Source organism: Eulemur rufifrons, chromosome 13 (assembly GCF_041146395.1).
Source record: "Eulemur rufifrons isolate Redbay chromosome 13, OSU_ERuf_1, whole genome shotgun sequence".
Taxonomy (NCBI): Eukaryota; Metazoa; Chordata; class Mammalia; order Primates; family Lemuridae; genus Eulemur; species Eulemur rufifrons.
Window position 1 is genome coordinate 3,323,339 of NC_090995.1, and position 16,908 is coordinate 3,340,246.

At 40.5% G+C, this 16,908-nt stretch overlaps 1 protein-coding gene across 1 annotated transcript; it reads right to left on the reverse strand.

Annotated features, from left to right (window-relative positions):
* Positions 1–1,950: 1,950 nt before the first annotated feature.
* C13H4orf17 (chromosome 13 C4orf17 homolog) lies at positions 1,951–16,543 on the reverse strand. Its single transcript, XM_069485581.1, has 8 exons — positions 16,417–16,543; positions 13,288–13,488; positions 11,097–11,161; positions 9,794–9,937; positions 6,795–6,876; positions 5,125–5,329; positions 3,623–3,666; positions 1,951–2,153 (listed from the first exon to the last, which is right to left on the reverse strand). Exons 1-8 carry the CDS (start codon positions 16,541–16,543, stop codon positions 1,951–1,953), a joined length of 1,071 nt encoding a protein of 356 aa, XP_069341682.1.
* Positions 16,544–16,908: the final 365 nt, after the last annotated feature.

Sequence of the window (16,908 nt, forward strand, 5' to 3'; positions counted from 1 at the left end):
CGTTTCCTGCCAGTAGCTGTAGAGCAGTTAAATGTTAACGTGATTGTTCTCTTGTCACAGTTAAAGTAAGATTTCAGGAGACTTCACTAAATTTGAGTAAAATAAATTGCTCTTCTTTTCTGTGGTTTTAAATATATAAAAGTTATATTTAAAAGTACATAACTTATGTATGTTACATACTAACTAGAAAGTTTATTGGATTTAGTACTGATGTTCGCTGTCTTTTGCTTTTTGTTGCTTTATTCTTAGTAATCTATTATAGTTACCTATTGTAAAGGCAAGTCTGTAAGATATGTAAATAAAGAAAAGCCCTACAATTCTAAAATAACAAAGCTTATGTCTTAAGTTTTATATTTCAGAGGTTTAGGTTTTTCTGCATAAGTGTTGTTCACTGGCTTGAAATATGCCTTTTACTTAAATTATTTCATATGGAATAGGACACTGTTTATGAAAGGTGAAAAATCATTACAGATATTACATAGTTTAATTTTCATCAATTATAAAAAAGACCTGTATTAGTTTCGTAGGGGTGCCGTAACAAATGACCACAAACTGAGAGGCTTAAAACAACAGAAATTTATTCTCTGAAAGTTCTAGAGGCTAAAAGCCCAGAATCAAGCTAGCACAGGGCCATGCTTCCTCTGAAGGCCCTAGGGAAGGATACTTTGTCTAGCCTCCTCTTAGCTTTTGGTGATTGCCAGCAATGCCCGGTGTTGTTAACTTGCAGTGGCATCACTCCCATCTCTGTTTTGTTGTTACGTGGTCATCTGCCCTCTGTCTTCCATGTCTGCGTCTGTGTCCAGATTTTCCTATTATCCGGAGACCAGCACTGGGTTAAGGTTCACCATAATCCAGTACGATCTCACCTTAACTTTATTGCATCTGCAAAGACCTTATTCCAAATTAGGTCACATATCTTTTCAAGGGACACAGTTCTACCCACTACAAGCCCATGTCTTATCTAGGCTGTTGGTGGTAAGAAGGTGACATTACCACCTCTTCTGAAATAACTAATTTCTGAGGTAATTAAAAGTTTGGTTCTAAAAATAATACTATTAAGGTTTTTTTTTTCTCATTTTAATGTATCCTTTTCTCTCAATATTGCTTTGGTTTATTTAGATTCCTTATATTAACTTTAGTAAATATTAAAGTTACTTTTATTGGAACATAATAAAGTTAGAGAATTCAGTACTTAAATAAATGCATCTAAAGGACTTATGTCTGCTGAACTATTAGGATTTCCCCTCATTCAATTTTTTTAATAACCTACATTCTTCATAAAGCAAGCTGCTTCCTAAGGAAAGGACCAGAATCAAGCCACACACTAAAAAAATGATGGCAATGGCCTGAGTGGTTTATTTTTAAAATACAAAAATATTAGGTAAATTTGTTAGTATCTACCATTAGCATTGAGTAGACACTAGCTCCTTACTCATGAAGTTAGAAATAATTTTTATATCTTTTCTTTTTGGGGGGGGAGTGAGCATTTTTTCCATAGGAGTTCAACCACACTGAAACCCTGTGGATTGCCAGTTTTCATCTCACATGTTAAAATTCTCAGTATTTTGGTGGTGGTTTTTTGTTTTTCTTTTTTTCCTCTAACAGAGTTCAGGGTAGATGTCATGCTGTAACTGCCTAATTCTGATTATGGATGATTTTTCTAGTATCAGAGCCTTATGCTTATGTACGAATACTAATAGTGCAAGACTGGAAATGTAGTTTATAAATAAACATTATTTTTTACACATGGTATTAAAATTAACCATCAATAGAAAAATTGTCTCCATTATTTATTTGTCGCATTGTTTACAGATGTTTTGACATTTACATGTGCCGCCATAAAGAGGACCGCTTGATTCCTCAATACCAAAAAATATTTTTTTTAAAAATAATTCCATGTTGTAAATGTGAAGCCCATGTTAATGAAAGAATTAGCCCAGTCTACACTTTCTATCTTTGGTATGTTGAAGGATAAAATGCTCTTTGGGGACAGAGATTATATCCTTGCTGTATACTCGTTGCTGACAGTGGCTTTGCTGATACACAACCCAGAGAATTAGGCCTGAGAGGAGACTTTGGTTTGCTGAAATAGTCTTCAACAGGTATTTTTATCTTGTTTCTTCTTATAAACAATGGGGGCTTGTGCTCAGCCTCTGAAATAGAAAAAAATCTGAATAAGACCATAATCTAGACACTGAATACAGCTTCTGCTGTGTTTTAGTAGCAAATGATACACAAAAAGACTGTATGAAGATTAGGTGAATTAGATACACCCAAAATTCATAAAAGAATCTCTTCCCATCTTTTTTACCACCTGCTCATCTTTAACTAGTTATTTGTTCTATAACATGCAACAAGAAGCAAATATGATTTTGGTAGGAATGATTTAGAATTGGTGATGGGGAAGAGTGGTGGGTAAGGATGGGACAAGTGAGAGAAAGGAAAAAGATCTATGGTCCCATAGACAAAATAAGAGAATAGACCAGCAGGTTAAAACAAATTAGCTGTACTCATAAGACTTTCCAAAGGCCAACATGGTTGCATCCAAGCAGGAAAAGGGATTTGAAGAAAGGTTGAATATCAATAATGGAGAGACAGGGGCATGATTTGGGAGTTTCTTATACAAAAAAATTTCCAAGTATCTAGATGATAAAATATATGTGGACCTTACAGCTAAGACATAAGGTTGAATAATAGAAACCGTGACTGCCATGATTTGGCAGCCCTAGGATGAGCAGTTTGGTAGCAGAGGCCGGATACAATGGGCTACCCTTGGTGTCAGAGTAAGGGACGACTTTCTAATTTCTAAACTACACTTATTATTGCCTCTTAGCAGATAAAGCCTCTTTGGGGGTTGGTTAACTCCAGTGGAACTTGCTGGGATCTAGACAGTGACCCCAAGGAACTCTAATTGATTACTATATCATTCCTGGCACAAAGGGAAGTTGTAGAAATAATAGATAATGTAGATAATGCTTCATAGTTGTTGCTATAGTCATCACTGCTATGCCTGTTTGAAAGCTAGAAGCTGCCAGATCTACCAGGATGCTTCAGTTGGGCTATTCTGAACCAAAGTAGAGCTTTCCACAATTCTTGATTCTCCCTGGGCCAAACTGTAGGCTGAGCCTCTGGTAGGGGGCACAAAACCACTCTTTTCAAATTTAACATTGTATTTCGGCTGTCTCGTAGGATACCTGCTGATTGCCATTTTACTCTGTTCTCTGGCTGACTTTGTTTCCAGTGAAATCATTTAGCTCCATGACGGTTAAGCTGTGAAGAACCAAACCTCTGAGACCGCTGTCCTTTTGTTAGGTCAGTGCAGAGTGTCCCTTGCCACTGAATCGGCAGGACCAAACTACAGCTCTGCCTCCCTGCGGTCCCGCTTCTCAGAGAGTGTCCCCGATCAGCCACTTTGCTTTCCGAAACAAAAGTGAATTGATGTAAAATTTATCTCCAGGAGAAATTCAGCAGATACTGTTCCTGAAGAGTTGAGCTGGAAATCACTCTCATATTTTTCTGTTTTTCCTTTAAAAGCACAAATCCTTCAAATCTATCCCCTAAGTAGTTAGTACTTACTGGTTTCCTTATACAGACTTAGTAATTATCACAAACTGTACTTAACCTTTGGGCACTTCCTTATTCCCTTCGGATCCTTGACTCGACACTCTAAATCAATTGGAGAAAGAAAACAGTGAATGTCACCTATTTCAGAGATAAATTCTGCCCGTTTTATTAATCTTTACAGATTGAAGGTGATATATCTGTATCTGTCTATATAAACAATGAGGAAATGTCTATAACAGAAATGTAGATGTTTTCCCTTCTCTGCTATTACCTTTTCAGGGACATTTTCTGAGCCATGAGCTAATGCCTAGTCCTGCTCTGGATTTGGCCTTTAGTCTTTGTTGTTGTCGCTTCTGTTATTGTTTAGTTTTAGTCCTCCAGCCCTTCTCACGGAAGAAGGGGCCGGGGGTGAGTGGGGAGAGAGGGAGGCTGGAGAGAAGAGGGTGGAAGAAAGTCGGAGACCCTCTCCAGGGTAAATTTTTAGCACTCAACATTGCTTTGTGAGGACTTGAGTTTTAATAAACTCCATTCTAATATTTTTAAACAAGAAAAAAAAGAAAAAAGTAAATATCACACATACAGGGAAGTATTTTATATAGACTACACTATCATCAACAAGCTCAGTATATGTGTATTTTAAATATGCTATCCTGGTTCTTTGTTTTTTAATGCATACAGAATTAAATTTACTTCCCAGTGAAAAATTCTTCTTGTTCTGAGCACATATCTAGCAAGTATATCATACATTAGTCACTAAGGTGGAGAATGATCCTTTTATCATCTCCCAGTTTCTGATCAAATAGCAATACAAAATTTTTTTCTGTCTTAATGCTTTTTTAAAGCGACATTTATGTTTTCAAAAACACTATATTTCTCTAACTTGAACCTTGACTCAACTTTTAATTTTAAGGCACAAAATTTTCTCTCCCAGCTGAAATAACATCACATATTCTTTCATCATGATAGTTTATATAAACATGTGCTTTTCTTCTGTTACTGAAACTACAGGGTTTAAGAAAAAATTCTCCTACAATCATTTCCAATTCTCTTAGTAGTTATTTTTCTCTCTGGAATGCCCCAGGAGTATGTCAGAGAAAATTCAGTGAAGCCATTTATTTTACTCTTGCATTGTTCTACACAAAAAAGTGATACCTGCATGATATGCATTTGACAAAACATACAATAACCATAACAATTTTGGTTTCCTTAATTGCTTCTATTTTTAGTCAAACTAAAAAAAAAAAAAAAAAATTTGTTGTCTTAGATTTCTAAGGTAACTGCTCTTGCTTTGCCCTTGGTGAAAAGGAAATTTTCCTCAAAAAGAAAGATTATTGGATAAGGAAGACATAGTCATGGTTCCTGCCAAAATGTTCTAAACAACAGAATGGAGAACGACTCTCCTATTACATTTAGGAAAATGAAAACAAACATACACTGTAGTCATTTACTGAATAAAGAGGAGACTTAGAATGACAACATTGTTAGCATTTTGAAAGGTAAATGACAGAATTCAGTCGTTATGTACCACGGGCGCCCTAGGTGGCCATTGTATCTACTTACCTGGTTGGCTCATGTTCTCTAATGCTGCTCAGCACTGTTGGTTTTGCAGGTGACTTTGGGGGCGATTGAACTGCGGGTGGTGAGTTCACGGTGAGTGGCTTCCCAGTCTCCGCGGCTGCTTCCTTTGAGGTGTGTCCTCTGCGAGAAGTCAACAGGTTTATCTCAGCCAGCTCCGAGTGAACCAAAGCTGAGACCCACTCTTTTTCTGATGTAAAAGAAAAAAAGGGGTGGGGGGAGCAAACGTTGTCATTATCATGTTGGCTAGAAAGAATAGTTACAGGTATATCTAGAAAGATAGACACCAAGGTAGTCACTGAAATGATGTCTGTGGTAATTTTGTTGATTATTCCTGTTCTTTCTCATGGTTTTTTTTTTTTTCCTTTCTTTTTCTTTCTGGTTCATCTGCTCTCTCTCCTAACAAGAAGCATTTATCACCTGTGTACTTTATTAAATGTTACATTCTTTCTTTCTTTATTTTTTTGAGACAGAGTCTCGCTCTGTTGCCCAGGCTAGAGTGCCGTGGCGTCAACCTAGCTCACAGCAACCTCAAACTCCTGGGCTCAAGCGATCCTCCTGCCTCAGCCTCCTGAGTAGCTGGGACTACAGGCATGTGCCACCATGCCTGCTAATTTTTTCTATGTATATTTTTTTAGTTGGCCAGATAATTTCTTTCTATTTTTAGTAGAGACGGTGTCTCACTCTTGCTCAGGCTGGTCTCGATCTCCTGACCTCAATTGAGTGATCCACCCGCCTCGGCCTCCCAGAGGGCTAGAATTACAGGCATGAGCCACCTCACCTGGTCTATGTTACGTTCTTTAAAAGGAAATAAAAAAGAGAGAATAGCTAGAGGACCATTGCCCCCACGCACTTCTCAACTGTGTGCAAAGCAGTATTGAATTCCTAGGGTGAGGGACTGTTTCCAAAATGCTGCTCATTTGAAAATGTTAATCTGTTCCTCAGACATTGGTCTTTCCCAACACTGAGTAGTGCAGCGGTTCTCAAAGAGTGGTCCCCAGACCAGCATCATCGGCATCACCTGGGAACTTGCTAGAAATGCAAATTCTCAGGTCCCAACCTCAGAGTCTGTGCCTCAGTCAGTCTGGGGACTAGCTAGATCTGAGGATAGCTGCTCTATGCCACTTATGGTTGTCCTGCTTGGGAAGAACATGTGTTTTCATGGGACAGGACAAGAGGGGCCCAAAGGAGGCGGGGGGATGACTGAGTTGCTGGTGGACTGGCAGAGCTGTTAGAGTCTGGAACTGGGAAGCCTGTGCTACTGCCGTCCACGCCAACGGAAAGAAAGAAGCTGGGTTCAGGGTCCCCAGCAGGCCAGAGGAGCCACTCAGGGAGAGAGCCCTGGGTGTCTGGACTCTGGAGGAGAAGCACAAACCAGCCCTAGCTGAAAATAAGGCCTCCCCTGGACACAAGTGTTTCATGTCACCCAAATGAGTCCAATCTGAGACATGCTGAATCTTGGGGTCATTAAATGACCAACATGCATTGCAGTTGGGTATATAGGACGGCAGCGATTCTGATTTTGAAACACTGGGGAAATAATGTTGCAATATTATCTTTGCAAATTCCAAGTAGAAAACTTTACATGTTGGCATATTCCCAGTTTCTAAAAAGAAACGGAGCTCAGTGTTTAAAAATGCTTATCTTCATCTCACCTTTTGAACTTGCATGAACCAGCCACTGTAGAACTTCTGCCAGAGAATCAGTGTGTAAAATGTCACAGAGCTTTGCCAGGATCTGACAGAGAATATTAAGAGTTACACGTGAGCAAATCGACAGTACAAGGCTTATAAGGTTTCCTTTACCTTTCTCAGAATCTCATCTTCCCAAATGTCACCCTGCATGTGATGCTCAATTAAGTCAATTGGATTATAGCGTGAGAGCCAGACTTCCAATAGGACACAGCGGAATCTTAGCAAAACCAACATTTCTAGGACAAGTAATAGTTCGGGTTAGGCGATGCAGCGTGTTGCTCTTGTTTTGTGTGTTCAGGACCAACATCGTCTTGGCAGGAGCAATTTGTTTCTTTTGGGGAATTGATCCTTTCTCACTGCTGCACAGGGTTTTGATGAGAATCTTCCAGTCACAGAACTGGCCAGATCCGCCCTGCTCCTATCCATATAAGCTGAGAAACGGGAATGTTATCTGAGCCGGATTCATCATTGACCTCAGCTAGGCTTAAAATGAGGTGCTAATAAACAAAGAATTCTGTTTTTCTTTTCCTTTAATCATTGAAACTGCACACTCTTTCACATACAGCCCTGTGCAAAAATGTCTCGATTTCACAACTCATTCAGAGTTACTCCCGGATAGAAGAAAATTAGAAAATATTTCAGATTTTTTTTATAAAAAGCATGGAAAGATGGAATATCTCCAAGATGAGCTCTATTTTTAGAGCTCTTTTATGTAAGCCAAAAAATCTTGATAAGACCTATTTGAACACTTTATTCCCTTTTCTTTCACTTATTTAACAAATAGTCAACAACTATTTGGTAAAATGCCATGCTCTGTGTACCAGTTAATATTTTTCAAGCAAAGTGATGAGTGCTGAAGAATCAGTTGTGAACAAGGCAGACAGGATCCCTGCTTCAAAGGGTTTACATTTTAGTGGGGTTTTAAAAAAACAATTAATGTCCAGGGAAGTCGATATCTATAAGATGGAAAAGATGCTTTTGAGGGGGGGCTCTTAACAGACACCCACAAAGTGAGTTACATGGATCGTGCTGGTCTCCTGATGTGGACACATGATAATCTTACTAAAACTGCCCTCAGCTTATGGTTTGTTTGAGTTGAGGGCCTTTAGAGTTTGCTGATTTTCTTTGATCTTGGTGGCATTTTTCTTTTTGATTTATCCATTCCACAAACACTTATTTAATAATTACTAGGTGTCTAACACTCATCTAGGTACTGAAGATAAATCAGGAACCAGGAAAGATAAGTATGAGATCTTATACGACTTAAATTTTCGTGGCAGTGGGGTGGAGAGAGAGAAAATATTGAACCAAATAAATATGAACATAGCAGATATGGCATATGTTATGCAAAAAAAAAAAAAAAAAACCAAATAAAAAATCACCTAGAGAGTGACTAGGCAGCCACTTTAGATTGGGTGGTCAGGGAAAGTAATTCTGAGTAAGTGATATTTAAACTGAGGCCTGAATGAGAAGGTAGTCACTGAGAGGATCAAAAGGAAGAGAATTCTCTGGGCAAATCCCTTAAGGTGGGAATGAGCAGATTTTAGGAAGATCAGTGTGGCCAGAGTGTGGCAGGTAAGGTGGACAGACAGTGATTCTGAAGACTCTGTGTAATATCTGTCATTAGCCAGAATCACCAGGAAATCATGTATAAACACAAGCTAAATCTGCAGATACTCTCCCTCCAACACCTTTCCTTTTATTCTCCTTCCCAATTTTAATCACCAGCATAAATTACTATACCAATTCCACGTTCTACTTTTAAAATAGTTCCCCTGTTAGGGGCTTATTCAATAACCAGCATAAATTACTATACCAATTCCACGTTCTACTTTAAAATAGTTCCCCTGTTAGGGGCTTATTCAATAACCATCCTCACAACATGCTCTGTTATTTGTAATCGTAACTACAGATACTGATTACTTAAAATTGCTGTAAGAGTCATCATTACAATACTTTGACTCTGAATTCATTGCAGTGGGTCTTACGGTGGGCAATGTGGAAGTTACTAAAGGGATTCAAAGAAGGAGAAAAATGGCAGATGACAAATATCAGCTGGTTGATTTATGATTGATTTTATGTCATTCTCAGAAATAACTGTGGCTGGGGAGAACCTTCCAGGAGGCTGTATAACATATTACTATTAATATAACTAAGTTTATAACTGTAGGCAGAGGAAGTTTGAGGAAATAGTTTTCCAAAGATAAGAGGGAGAGGCCGGGCGCAGTGGCTCACGCCTGTAATCCTAGCACTCTGGGAGGCCGAGGTGGGCGGATCGTTTGAGCTCAGGAGTTCGAGACCAGCCTGAGCAAGAGCGAGACCCCATCTCTACTAAAAAAATAGAAAGAAATTATACGGACAGCTAAAAATATATATAGAAAAAATTAGCCGGGCATGGTGGTGCATGCCTGTAGTCCCAACTACTCGGGAGGCTGAGACAGGAGGATCCCTTGAGCCCAGGAGTTTGAGGTTGCTGTGAGCTAGGCTGACGCCACGGCACTCACTCTAGCCTGGGCAACAGAGTGAGACTCTGTCTCAAAAAAAAAAAAAAAAACAAAGATAAGAGGGAGAGAAGAACGTCAATCGGAGGAATCTGCCTTAAAATATGCAATGTAACTTTATAGATAGTAGTGAGAAGTTAGGAGTAGTGCTTCTCAAGCGTTACAAAGATGACAAAGAGAAACACAGAAAGGATAGGAATGGGTTTGTTTGACAAACACCAAGCTTTTCCTCATGTCTCAACCAAAGGTGGTGTTTACGTAAGAGTGGCAGGGTTCTATAGAAAAGTAAGACTGGAAATGAAAATAGGAGTACGCCTTAGATTTTAGGCTTAAGTAGTTTTAAATCAATTTAGTCATTAATAAGGAACCATTCAAGTGTCTTAAAGATGCTAGTGATGTGACTATTTTTGCATTTTCATGCTATTCTCACATTATGAATTTAATAAGCCTGCCTCTTACTTTTATTTCTTGATCCAGATAGTTGGGTATGCAAACAGTGTTCGCTTTGACATCATTTTTGGTGCTTGTCATCCCCGAAGAACAGGAACCAGCAGTAGAGGATGCCTTTGGAGGTGATGGTGGCTTTTTGGCCTTATTTTCTTCCTAAATCAAAGGTATAAATATAATCAATATGCATTTGCATCCACTTATATTTTCTATGAAAATTAAATGTAAAATGAATGAGAAATATTGTAGTTAATAAGAGAGATCCATGAAAGTAAAAAAAAAAAAAAAAGGTTGTTAATTTGTGATCTTTCTGTCTGTTTGATGTGGGCATTTAAGGGTATGAATTTTCCTCTTAGGACTGCTTTTGCTGAATCCCATAGATTTTGATAGCTTGTGTCCCCTTTGTCATTCAGTTCAAAGAATCTTTTTATTTCCATCCTAATTTCATTATTGATCCAATAATCATTCAGTAGGTTATTTAATTTCCATGACTGTGTGTAGATTTGAGTGTTCCTCTTGGAATTGATTTCTAGTTTTATTCCACTATGGTCTGCGAAGATACTAGTTCAAGACCAGCCTGGGCAACATAGTAAGACTCAATCTCTACAAAAAATAGAAAAAAATTAGCAGGGCATGGTGGCACATGCCTGTTGTCCCAGCTACTCCAGAGGCTGGGGCAGAAGGATCCCTTGAGCCCAGGAGTTGGAGGTTGCAGTGAGCTATGACGACGGCACTGCACTCTAGCCTGAGCAAAAGAGCAAGACTCTATCTCCAAAAAAAAATTAGAAGCCACTTAAATGTCTCTCAACAGGTGAATGGATAAACAAATTGTCAGATAACCACACAACTGAATACTACTCAACAATAAAAAGGAATGAACTATTGATGCACATAACAACATGGACAAATCTTAAAATAATCACGTTAAGTTAAAGAAACCAGATTTTATAAAAAGAACTCACTATATGTTTTTATTACTATGAAATTCAACAAATCCCATGCTAATCTTTAGTGGCAGAAAGCCAACAAATGTTTGCTTTGGGGAGGGCCAGCATCATAGAAGACTTTTGGGGGTGACGGATATGTACATTCTCTTGAATACAGTAGGAATTTCCCAGGTATGTGCATGTGTCTGTCAACACTCGTCAAATTGCACACTTTGAATATGTGCATCTTATATCGTGTTAATGACACTTTCCTAAAGCTGTAAGAATAGTGTGAAACATGGTGACTTTTCAGAAAGGTATGTGAAGAAAAGGAGGGGAAACTATAGAAGCCAAACCAAATAGAGAACTGCAAATACCTGTTTCGTTACCTTTTCAATTACTAAGGGATTCTCACTGGAAGTTTTGAAGCACTCTTTGATTTTTCTACTGGGCTCTGAAATGAAATTGAGGAAAAGTACACTTATATTACACTGATAAAGAATTTCTATTATATGATATATGTGTCAGTTGCTTAAATAGATGAGAGTACGTCTGAATTTTAATGAAAGTCAACTCCGGGATCTGTTAATAAATGTTAGGTACAATGGCATTACGATAGCATAATAAAAGCATATATTTATATTTAAAAACTAATTCTATGCTCAAGATGATGACATAAAGATACAATGCAAGTGCTTTCTTGCTCTGGTCAAACTGATTTTAAAGTACATATTTCAGTATAAGACATGTTTTTCCTCTGTTTCCTTTCCATATACCTGTCACTTTCTCTCATTAAAGAGAATTTATGCTTGTCATTTGCCCTGTAGACAGAAAGAGAAGATTTTTGCTGAGTTAAAATTACATTCTTTATTGTCTCTTTCTTGTTTTATAAGCCTCTCTAGTTCATACTCAGTCATCTAATTAAATCCCCTTAAAATACCCCAAAGCCACTTAAAGCTTTGCTTAATTTTCGTTTACATTAATTTAAAGATATACTCTGTGTAAGCAATGCTATCTCTTTTACTGAAGCCATAGTTATCACAAACATTTTTAGAAAGATGAAAAGATTTTGTGCATAGAGCCAATGGTAACTAAATTCATTGGGGCTAGCTGAAGAAAAATAGAAAAATAAAGTTTAAACTTACCTCTCTCCAAGTAACGAAAACAAAATTATGGATGGTGAGTCTATTAAGTTAGTGTTCACTTGTGGGAAACAGAAACCACTCTGTTTTAAGCAAAAATGTAAATAATACAGGGAATTGGGAGTTTTTAATTTTGTTGGAGCAGTGCACTCTGGTCTTAATCACCACAAATCACTCCAAGAACAATACCTTGGACCTGGTCCCCCAGGGGAGGCACCGTCTTTGTGACAGTCAGGAGGAAGGGGAGTCGGCCACGGCCACTTCTGTGGCTGTTGCGACATCCCTAAGACTCAAGGTTGGGCAGTGGCATCGCCGCAATCAGAAAGCCACCTTTGCCTTTGAAAGCCCACGAATCCAGAACCCGAACCCTGGGAGGTTACAGCAGAAAAACTCATGTCTCCAGGCATGCTTGAGAAGAGAAAAAGCCACCAAAAAGATGACAGCCCCACGTCTGCCATAGAAATCTGCCTAGATGGTAACACCTAACTCCCAGCAATGGACTCTTTCTTGCAAATGTAGTTTTTAAGGGTCTAGGTTCTATAGTATAAAAGGGGACCCCAGAAAGAAGATGGAATAAGTAGGCTTTGACTCTTCATTGCTGGTAGAAAGGAGGGAAGAAGAGCTCTTGAAAGGATGGAATGAGTTCAGTGAGAAGACCTTAGAATGGTACCTATCACGTAGTCAGTACTCTGTTAATGATCCTTGTCATTGCTATCATTAGAAAGATATCTATTTACCACATTATACTGTAATAATTTTCATGTACTCTGAAAGGTCTAGTAATACCATATCATTGCGTAGGGTTGGAGAAAGAGAAGAACTCTCTTTCTGCCATGCAGAATTTTTTTCTTCTATTTTACCTTGCCCTTTGGATTTTGTCACACCTTACTTTTGATCAATTCCTTTCCCCTTCAATTCAGTAACATTAATGGATCGAATTATTTACTAAGGACCAGGCACTGTGCTGGGCCACGGGGACAAATGAAGAATGGCAAAAACACAGCGGGCAAAATGATCCGGGGCCTGACCTGAAGGAGACGCCAAGCTCGTGGGGAAAATGTAAACGCGCGATTCCAACCCGATTGCGTTTCCCGGACTCACTTTCTGTCTGGCCTGGTTTCCCATCCGTGTTGGCTGAATAGTCACTGCCATCATCTCTTAGCTAGTTTTGCAGGGAGTACAGACTAGAACCAGACCAGATATATACTGGACACAGTTAATACATATCGGACATAGTGATACCATTTTAAACCTTATCTCGGCTGCTGAATTGAGATTCGAAGAGTGAAACATTTTTATAACAACCTATTTCCCAGTGAGGAAATTTTTATAACTTTTTAAAAAATCGCTGCAGCTATTTTAGCAATCGTATCGATTTTCCTTCCCAATTACTTGCAGGAGGCGAAAGGACGCATCTCATCGGTTGAGCAGGACTCACCGGAATGAGGCCGGGGAGGCACTCTGACACTGGTTGAAGCTGGTGACACGCCTCTGGCGGGGCTCTGCGGGGCTGCAGTACCAGGTAGGCAGCTGCACTTGGCACAAGGCGTCTCGTCCTTGTCTACATGGACAGGCTGGCCACCACCGGCCGACACATCCTCATCATCATTCACAGTGCAGATTGGAATGTTATTCAAACCTGGATGAGTAGGGATAAAAAGGATGAAACCATTTCCCAGCCAAAGATGGTTAAATGTACGGAAAACGTTGCACTTCAAATTCTATGAACCAGTGCTAGGTAGACATTCTTTGAACGTCAGCGTAGCCAGTGTTGTTTGCAACACACGCTTCCTTAAAATGTTCTGCCACCTTGTCAGCCTTGAGAACCAGGCCCACATCTTGAATCTTGGTCTGGGAGCCAAGTGGCGTTGACCTGCCTTGACCCCAGACAGACCTCCCACTTCCCACGAGTCCATAACGACCGGGAGGGACTGTGCTAGCCCTCTCCATGAATGCCAGATCTAAATTTTTGAAAGCATCCAGGATGCTTCAGTATAACAAGCTCTTCTAAAAGAGGCACGCTGGCTCCTCTTTTGTGCTGGCAGAAGGTAAAAAGCTGCTGGAGGGAGGGATGGAGGGGAGGATAGGGCAGATTGTAGGTAGAAGCAAGGAAGGAGAGCTTGGTCCAAAGCGACCTCCTTCCTCGTGTCAGAGACTTCTGGGTTCACTCACTGTCTTACAACAGCTATTTGTTTTGGGATGAAAGACAGAATTTAGTTCAAATATTCAATTATGGGCAGATTCTCTTTTCAACATCAGTGCTAAGTCACGTGGAATTGGACAGCTTAGGAAACGGGAGGGTGCAGGGCATTGCTTTCTGTTGATCGGTGAGTTACTAGAGGTAATAAGAGACGGCTGCTTTGTCTCCTAAGACGTTGCCAGGTAAGTTTTTAGACAATATTTTTCACACTTGCTCGTTTTTCCAAATCTCCCTCTAGTACCACCCCGTTCTTAACTGTTTAGGTGAAATCAAAACGGTCTTTGCTGAAACCCCGTCTGAAATGCACCCCTGCCCTGGCCCCGTCTGCTCTTTTATTTTTCCCATGATGTCGTATCATGTCAGTTTGCACATTGTTTGTCCGAGCTGCACTAAAATGTCAGCTTCGTAACAGAGGATTTTGTCTGTTTTGTTTGCACCTCTATTCCCAGTACCTAGAACAGGGCTTAGCAGAATGTAGGTGCTCTAAGATTATTTGTCGAATAACTGAATAACATCCAAATGTAAAGCTTCATTTTGTCTAATACTTAGAACTTTGCTGATAGTAATTGGTTCCAAATAGAAATGAGAATAAAATTTTTGAAGACAGAATCACATCTTATCATTGTATCTTAAACACCTAGGTGAGTGATTGGGGTTCAGGCACATAGGGAAAAATTGCCTCCCAAATGAAATATATAGAATCTTAACAAATGACAAGTCAGTGGAAAAGCTCTAAGTTTTCCGCAACCTCCTTTAATTAGTAAAAGATGTGTGTGTGTGTGTGTGTGTGTGGGCATGCATGTGTGTGCATGTGTGTGTGTGCGCGTGTGTGTATGTGTGTGTGTGTGTATGTGTGTGTGTGTGTATGTGTGTGTGTGTGTGTGGTTCCTTCCTCCACATGTGGGTTGTGAATCACTGTGACTTCAGACTTGCTCAAGATAACACATTCCAAGGCTGTCTACGCCTTCTTTACTGTGACATCTGTTTGCTTCCCCTTGGCCTTCATTTTCCTAATCTCCTTCAGGAACTTGAATTTGCTGGGCACCAAGCCATTCTCCTTGAACCTTGGTTCCTTCTGCCGTTTCCTCGGTGCCGCTTAGCCGGGCTTTCCTCTTGCTCCGCCTCCAAGTTCAATCCTGGCCCGCCCATTCCTCACCCCTGCCCATTTGGACGAATCAGTCTTTTCCCTGCGCTCCCAATCCCTGGGGAGGCCCTGCTCCACTTCCACTTTCTACAACACACCTCGAATGATTTTTTTAAATGAAATCTTGCTCAAGAACACACAACTACTAATGGCTGCGGTAGAATATGAATTCTGTTTAAAATCTGTCAGTGGCTCTGCAAGTTTATCTGGAGGTAATTTAAACTCCCTTCTTTCCTTCCACAAGAATTTCTCTAGCACGGCCCACGTGGCAGCCACTCCTCAGGAAACTGAGATAAGTGGGGAACAAAACAGGCACACCTCCTACCGTCCTGGGGCTCACTATGGCAGAGGTCCTTATTTAGGAAATGATGCTCCCCTCTTAGGAATAAGAATCCCAGGGGCGGGGGTGAGGGTCTATTTTGATTAAGCCCCACAGCTGATGTTGACATGCTCCTTTGTGTCTGGGGGAGGGGGCACACAGACACCCCGACAGTTCTGCTTGTTCCCCACACACTTGGTAACCTGGACAAATCTGCCCCTCCAACCTTAGCCCCTTTCCCTCTTCTCGCTGCTTTCTCTGGAACCCAGAACATGTGTGCACAGTGTAGACGTTTTTTTTCTTCAATGCAAGCTAAATGGAACTGCCTCTCTCAGAAGGGAGATGGGGTTATTAATATCTAATTTCAAGAAGTCTACTGCATAAAGTAGAAGGAAGGAAAGATGTCAGGGAGCATGGGAGGGAGAGAGGGACTGACGGAGGGAGGGAGAGAGGGACTGACCGAGGGAGGGAGGGAGAGAGGGAGGGAGGGGAAAGGAAGAAAGAGGTGGGGGGCAGGATGAAAATACACACTTCCCCAGGGCTGCTATCAGCATGCAGATGCTGACGTGGCCGTGCGGGTTGTCAATATATTGAAGGACTTTTGTACAAGTTGGTCAGTACTGTCATGAGCTCCCTGAGTGGGCCCCACTATCCTGGTCACTCTGGCCCCTCTCCAGGCCTCTGCCCCCAAAATCAAGCAATTCAAGGCTCACTGTCTGGCACAGACGGGGCCTGCAGGCCTCTGCTCTTGCTCCAGGGCTGGCATTTGGTCCCACTAGTCAATGCCCATGCCTTACCGGTGGCTAAATATTTTGAATAGCAGCCTTATGTTTACCCACCAGAACCGTCAGGCATCCCAAGGGTACAGGCGAGACACACATCCTAGGCCCCTAAGTCACCTTACCCTTGATGTGGCAGACCCTTCTGGGATGCGGGGTGTGCCTCACTAGAAAGCAGCTGTCATTTCTAGGCACGATCCGGCTGCCTTTGACCACAAGCTGAGGCGCAGATGTCGAAGATTTGAGGTTCATGTCTAGGCGCGTTGGCCTCTTCCTCTTCACGGTTGCCAGAAAAGTTCTCAAAGTCTAACTTGATGGATGCCGCTTCCAGACGTGTCCAGACCCTGAAATCACAGAGTGACCGTCATTCTCACAAGAGATTTTGACATTTTCTTATACATCAAACATTTCTCCATCTTCTTGGTTTGCACTGAATTGTCTCTCATGTCAAAGTATGGTGCGGCCATTTTGCTTTCAGATTAAATTTTTGTAGACATTAAAAGCAGTATAGGCATAGGTGGAACATACAAATTTTCCCCTGGAAAAATTAAGTATTTGGAAAGAATGTAAAGTGTATTCTCTTTTTAATTGCATTTAAAGTCACTTTGTTGGCTAAT